The 6,973-nt window shown below is 39.3% G+C and overlaps 1 protein-coding gene across 3 annotated transcripts in view; it reads left to right on the forward strand.

Annotated features, from left to right (window-relative positions):
- The window catches only part of LOC101847360 (mitogen-activated protein kinase-binding protein 1), a gene marked incomplete at its 5' end in the record, with an annotated part of 65,399 nt that overhangs the window by 37,036 nt on the left and 21,390 nt on the right, over window positions 1-6,973 (forward strand). For 2 of the 3 annotated variants that reach the window (XM_035971490.1, XM_013086216.1), the window contains 6 exon segments: window positions 60-280; window positions 690-772; window positions 1,328-1,458; window positions 2,061-2,257; window positions 2,795-2,846; window positions 5,267-5,323. In XM_035971490.1, the coding sequence (XP_035827383.1) occupies window positions 60-280; window positions 690-772; window positions 1,328-1,458; window positions 2,061-2,257; window positions 2,795-2,846; window positions 5,267-5,323 (741 nt within the window). 3 annotated transcript variants of the gene reach the window in all.

Here is a 6,973-nt window from a genome sequence, read left to right on the forward strand (position 1 = left end):
CCCCCCCCTCACCCCCTCTTTTCCAACTCATTCCATCCTGAATCTGCGTCCTCTAACAGACTATCCGAGATGCTTCACCCAGAAGCCGAGGAACCTTCAGCCAGTACAGCTCGGACACGACCTTGAACTTAAGTGGCCCAAGCAGTCGCTGGGCGGATCGTTTTGTCGACTTCAAAAGCAACAGCCTCGAATTTGATGACACCGATGAACTGGACACAGGCTCTGACACCACTGAGGTCATCTACCCACCTACTGATGGCGACTCGGACCTGTTTGCTAGGTGAGCGAGGCCCAAGAGGAGATTTTGACATCTGTCAGGGCTAGGTTTGATATGTGGGCGATCAGGGATAAAATCTGTTTAGATGTTGTTTTGAGGGTTTTTATTACTTTTTTTTACTTCTTCTCAGTGATGAACATGACTTAAGAGTGGCTGCCTTTTATGTCATCTGAAGCAAAAATAGAAGCAGAGTATGTCCATGAAATATGTCAAATTACCCTTCAAAATGAATTGAAAACAGTTGATGAGAAGATGCCAGGGTCTGCTTTATTAATTTGTGTAGAAAAGGGTTATTCAGATTTTTTCGATCTGGAGCATTGCCAAAGGTATCATGTGCTATTGGATTTCCTTGATGAGACAGTCAAGCCTATATAGTGAAAGTGAAAAGATGTCATTGTTTTTTCCCCCCCAGTTCCTACAAAGTGTTTGCTGTCGACGATGTGAAGAAACAGAAGTCCCGGACAAGTGTGGGGAATGTTGCCAATTTGGATGATGGTGAGTGTCTGCTGTGTTCACAACCTCCCATCATTTGCTTGTGTATGTGATGGTAAAGAGTTTATATTTAGTACTAGAGATCGTGGCAGTGATGTCACCCAAGTAAACGAATGGAGGCTGTGTGTGCCCACCATGGGGCACTGAACCTCAAGGCGAGACTTGCGCAGTTCAACAGGGGGGGTGAGTATTTTTCGAGACCCACGTGAAGGCGCCTGGGCAGATTAAGGAGGAAATCTACAAGCTTACACTGACATATGGGGTCTGGGTGGTATTTAATACACTACAGCTCACGGGGAACAGGATGGATTGTTCATGTAAATGGGGGCGCGCCGGTCAGAAGGGCCCGGTGTCTGATATGTATGAAGGCACTGCCACGAGCTCTAGTATTATATATAATCTCATTGATGTTATGGTAATCATGTAACTATGCTGGGTTTAGGGGGAGAATGGAGACTGGAAGCCATATATGACGGATGTACCCTCCTTGTGTCAAATTGGCAGCAAGCTGTGTCATGATGGATGACTGATTCTAGGGCCATTTTTGGTTATTTTCAGCTTCTGAAAGCACTGACCCCATTTCCCTGGAGGATGAGGAGGACCCTAATGATGACACCCTGGCTGTGTCGAACCCCACCACACCCTCTGACCCCGACAAGGACTTCCTGTCTCGCACCCCAGAGGATAAGGTAAGTATCTATGGTAGTGTTTTGTTGCGATGACTGCTGAATTTATCGGTGTTCAAAAGGGATTTCTGAATTTATTGTCTATTACTCGCTGAAAGATAATGTTTGCATTAGATTTGGGAGGGAGTGTGGTTGGAACTTAAAGGGAGCTAAGGGCCATCTTTCTTCTTTTCTTGCTTTCTGTTTTTTCTCTCTACCTGTCTTGCTTTTTTCCCCCTTTGTTAATGGCGGTTGATGCCCATTGTTATGTAAGAAAATGGATTTCTAGTGATACAAAAAGTAGAGAAAAGTAAAGTATAGTTATGTCAGTCTGCTTATCTTTACTGAAGTCAAACAAAGGGTGTTGATAGAACATGCCTTTATGCTGTATATTTACTGTTTGTGACAGTAGAATAACTGACAATGTGTAATATGGACAATGCTCCACAACCCCAGGTTGTAAAAGAAAGACTGTTGTTTTAGAAAGAAGCCAGATTGCATAGTATTTTCTTTTTTTAAATTTTTTAATGGACACTATTGCCAGCCTTTGTCCTGTCAAGTTTTGATTTCAGCCCAGTAAATTTCCAGTAAACAAAAGTTCTTATGTTTGCAATTTTTCCCAACAGGCGGATTTTGTGAGAGAGAACTTTGAAGAGGACAGCTTCACACCAGTCCCCCTTGAAAAGTTTACCAAAAACATTGAAAACTTGGAGCGGCAAATCCTGGAAGGAACGCCGAAAGCTGCTTCAGAGTCCACCCCTTTCAGTCCAAGGTTGAGTCTCTCGGCTCGCTTCATGTCTCGCTCTCAGCAGGCTGGATTCAAGTAAGGACTTGTGCTTTGTTATCTTTTAAAACTCATTTGGTATTTGTCTCTGTTAAATTGACAACACTATGACCCATCATTGTTAACTCATAGGAGATGTACTACCAATATTTCAGCAAATTCTGGGAGCCATGAATGGACCCTGTCAAAAAATTAGAAATGAAAAAAAAACAGTTTGACAAGTTTTTGGGTTTTTTAAATCAGTATTTTTTTCTTTCTAGTAATTTCCTGATTGTCCGGTGTCTTGGGGATTCTCTATCTGCTGGGTTCTATGCAAGTCACACACTTTCTGTCAGACAAAGATTCTGGTTTATGAACAATGAAAGAGTGAAGGAAGACAGATTAATGGACTATCACAGTGGGGCAGAGAAGAGGAGAAAGATCCTGATGGACAAGACAACCAACAGCAAAACTGGAAAATTACTCTTCATGAAACACTTGTACACACGTATAGAATTAGTGAAACGGGGCATCATCACTTATATCATAATCATTTTTAAAATGTCAGTAATTTTTTCCCCCTCTTCTTTCCCACAGGAACTTTTCCTCACTGGCGCCGACCTCCCATAGACCGGACAATTGGTTTTCTGTAAGTCAGCTTCTAATTTTTTTTCTGCACTGGTTGCAATGTGGCATTTTTTTGCATTTGGTTTTATAGTTTTGTTTGAATTCCTCCCACTTGTTTTTGGTTAACTCATTTTCATTTTGAAGATTTTTTTCTGTAATATTATTACACAGTCAGCTTATTGTGGGTCAGGATATTTCAACTGTTTTCTCGTTGTTCAAGTCTGCTTGTTAAGTTTATTGCTTAAAATAAATTTTTTGGCTATTTCAAGGATAGATTTAGTGGAATGTTATTGGTATCAGAGCAGTAATATACTTATTCTGATAATTTTGGTGCTCAATGATGGTAAGATTAGGTCTCAGATATATTTGATACAAATACTTCTGACAATGACCCAAAAAAAGAAAGAGATTATTTGTTATCCATATGACAGTTATTTAAGCAAGATACTTTATGCAGCAAGAATTTTATTATAATAACTTCGGTATCCCAACCTTGCATGCGCTGCAGATTGACTGCTAAGTGTAAAACTCTGCCATATGCCATTTTGAAAAGTGACGTCTGACTGAGTTTTTCACTGAGCAGTTGATATGTCTGTTATGCGGCTGAAACGCTACCCATTCCATCTATTTTTTTTACCCCCGTACCCTCCTCTATGTCTTGTCGAGGTATTTATATGTTTTCTCAGTGGAAATTTATACCAGCATGAATTTTTTTAATGCGTAAAACTCCAGCCCATGTATGTCCAAGCAATGCATCATGATTATTACACTTATGCGAGAGCTTGTGTCAATAAAGGTCGAACTTAATACTTAAGGTTGCGTGCGTGCACTCTCTGACAGTGACTGATAACAGCTGAACCATCACACAAAAGTGCCAGCACTAAGTTGTGTATAGTCAGCACCGTTTGTGATTAACACAAATATGGAACACCATCATTACAAGACAGCACAGTATTTCTTTCTCTCTTAAACTTTTAAAGGACACAGTATGCAAGCATTGGTGTATTTTGACTTTCAAAGAATGAGTCTTTTTTTGACATAAAATCAGAATATAATTAGTAGATGTTAGTGAGCAAATACTTTTCCATTAACTGTTATATGTTGGAGTCACTTTTTTGAGGGTCTATTTCTCCCTATCATTCAACCCAAGTCCTTTTCATATTTTCCCCATTTTTCCTATAGTGAAAACACAAGAAACATACTCAACTGCCCCCTTATATTTATCAAATAAGAACACTTTCATTACAATCTCATTTACATAATGTTGCAAATGAAATTTTCTGTCATGAAAGTTGGACCATATTGTTTTCCAAAAGTCCATACCAAAATAATTTTTGCACTTTAAGCACTTTAAAAATCTTGATTAGAAGATCTTACAATTGTGTGAGAAATGCTGGTTAAAGTTCTTTGTGGAAATCTTCTCTTGCTGTGGTGTTTGAGATTTGGGCTGTAGGTTTTTTTTAGCTCTTTCCCCGAATAATGTCCAGTCTCTGGCTGGTCACTTCTCTTGACATTTTCCACTTTTTCATTTTTTTCCCTTCCTCATCCACTTCAAAGAATTTGTATTTCACTTTTGCCCCATCTTTCCACGTTTACTATCTGTGGATTAAAAAAACAAAAGAAATATCTAGGTAAGGGATGCTAAAATCCAACATTAAATTGTTTCTTCCTCGTTTTCATTTTATTTACCCAAAGAACCTCTCAAGATAGACTTGCTTGCTCATAATTTAATATATGGGGAGGGAGTTTTATATGATAGTGGGCTGTACCAATTCTTTCAACAGCATGAAATCATCCAAAGGTGTTCATGGTGTTTAATGATGCTATTTCACAACCAATAAATTTGTATTGGGTAAAATGGCACTGTCATTTGTGATAAAAGTCTTGCTGGAATTTTTGTTTGTAAAAGCAAACGCACATATTGGTTTTGTGCACCTAATGTGTCCTTCAAAAGAATTTCCTACAACTCAGCGAAGTAAGGGGAGTAGAAGCTGAGCAGAGACAAGTGCTATTTGTTTCCTCCAGTCACTGAGTAAATAACTGCCGCACAATGTCAACTTTGGATCACTTTGGTAGATAAAATAGACTTAAATTGTGTTGATAGAGGCCTTAAACATTTACAGTCATTACAAATCATGCACAGTCTTTCAAAAAGACTAGGAATTATCTGCCTTGTATGAAGTAGCAGAGGATTCTCAATGAAAAATCGGTGCTGTCGCTTCTTTTCTCTTTTCTTTATTATTTTATGTTTTGTGATTAAGACACTATGATGTGCAAACTGACGTCTCACCCCAGACATTCTTCGTAGAAATGTAGGTCAGCTGTTAGGAAGGGAGTTGACCCTTACCTCTGTCGTAGACTCTGGCATCTCGCCGTTAGATAACCTGGCCTTGGTATGACGACCTTTTATCATTTCCCCTCCCTCCATGAAACCCTTCACAGCGCAACAAAATGGAAATGACTCGAGCAATGGATGAGACACGAAAGAGTCTCCTTGCTGTAAGTAGTACACTCCCACAGTCTTTTTGTGTGGAAAAAAGGCTTTTATAGTTTAAGCTTCAAACTTTTTCTTGTTTTTTTTATCATCTCTTTTATCTTTTCTGTAATTTTTAGTTGGGTGGCTCAGGAGAGATCTTCTAATAAACATCTATCTCACCTTATATATCACACATTACATTACCCCTTCACACATGTTCTTATATTTGAATGTAGAAACATTCATTGTGATGTACCTAATGTATCCTACTCGATTTGAAAATTTTAAAATTATTTCCGAAGAAAAAGCTTTTTGTGCTTTCTTTTAGTCCGTTGTACTTTTGCTCAGTGGAAAAAGAAAAATTGTTGGTCGAACTAATTAAAAAAAGGGTGTTCTTTTAAAAGGTATTTTGAATCTTTTGTTTATCTTGCTTGTTTGGGGGAGGATGTGGTAAAAGCTGGATGAGAGGTGGAGAGTGTCCTACTTGTATTATTGATTTCCCCTGTGACTATACCCCCATTGTATCTGACTCTGGCATGGCCTTAGAAATGTCAATAGTACCATTTAAAAATTCATAGCTTCAATATAATGCAAATGCATTCCCTCCGTGTTAGTCATAGTTTGATCATTTTGGCCCCAGAGAGAGCGCTGCGAAGTCACATCAGACTGTACTTGTAGTTGTCGTTGTGTGCTTCAGATCAGGCCATTCAAGTAAGAACTACCGCTACATTAGAAATGATTTTGTTCTATTCAAAAAGGTAAAATAATAATTATATTATGTCCTTTTTTTTGCTGAGTGGTCTAAATGATCAGTTAAAAGAAATTTACGTCATGTGAAAAATCAGCATTTGTCAAAATTGAAGTCAGACATAATCATAGTTATAGTTCGTATAATTTCGAAAGTGCAGGTACTTTATCGTAAAGAGTTCAGATCACTCTGCATGCATGGGTCCTTAGGGTAGTAAACTTAAATTTTATTTCATCCATTATTATTGCTTTCTTTGCTTGATAGCCCTGGATTGCTCCCTCTCTTCTCCCTCTCCCTCACCCCCCCCTCTCTCTCTCTCTCTCTCTCTCTCTCTCCCTCTCTCTCTTATTTTGTTTTCGGGTAATTCAACATCGCCATCGACACAATTTAGAATGTTTTAGAAGACGAGCTTCGACTCTGCCCTTTACGATCAACCCATGCAGAGAGGGACACAACATACAGCAGAAATACTGAAATATTGGAATAGATATTGTCTCCATTTGGGTTTTTTTTTAGCAGTAAACAGAGTATGGGGAGGGGGCGGGGCGGGGCGGGTGTTAGTCGTTTACTTTTGTAGCAAAAGATCTACTGGAGGAGAAATAAAAGACAATATAACATTTTGAAGTGACAAGCTCACTTCATAGGAATTGACGTGTGGGTGGGGAAGAGAGAGAGAGAGAGGGGGGAGCAGAAAGACAGATAGACAGACACACCGAAAAAAATTGGGGAGGGGAATTGAGGAAATTCACGCACAAACACACACACACACACACACATACGCACACATGAAATACACCCACACACATACTCACACACGCACGCACACACATACATACAGTCCATGCCGGCTTTAAGCACGGTCGTCGGGAGAAAGCTGAAGCGTGCTTAATGCTGAAGCGTGCTTGAGTGCGAAGTAGACATAATC

The sequence above is a fragment of the Aplysia californica genome, unplaced genomic scaffold (assembly GCF_000002075.1).
Source record: "Aplysia californica isolate F4 #8 unplaced genomic scaffold, AplCal3.0 scaffold00444, whole genome shotgun sequence".
Taxonomy (NCBI): Eukaryota; Metazoa; Mollusca; class Gastropoda; order Aplysiida; family Aplysiidae; genus Aplysia; species Aplysia californica.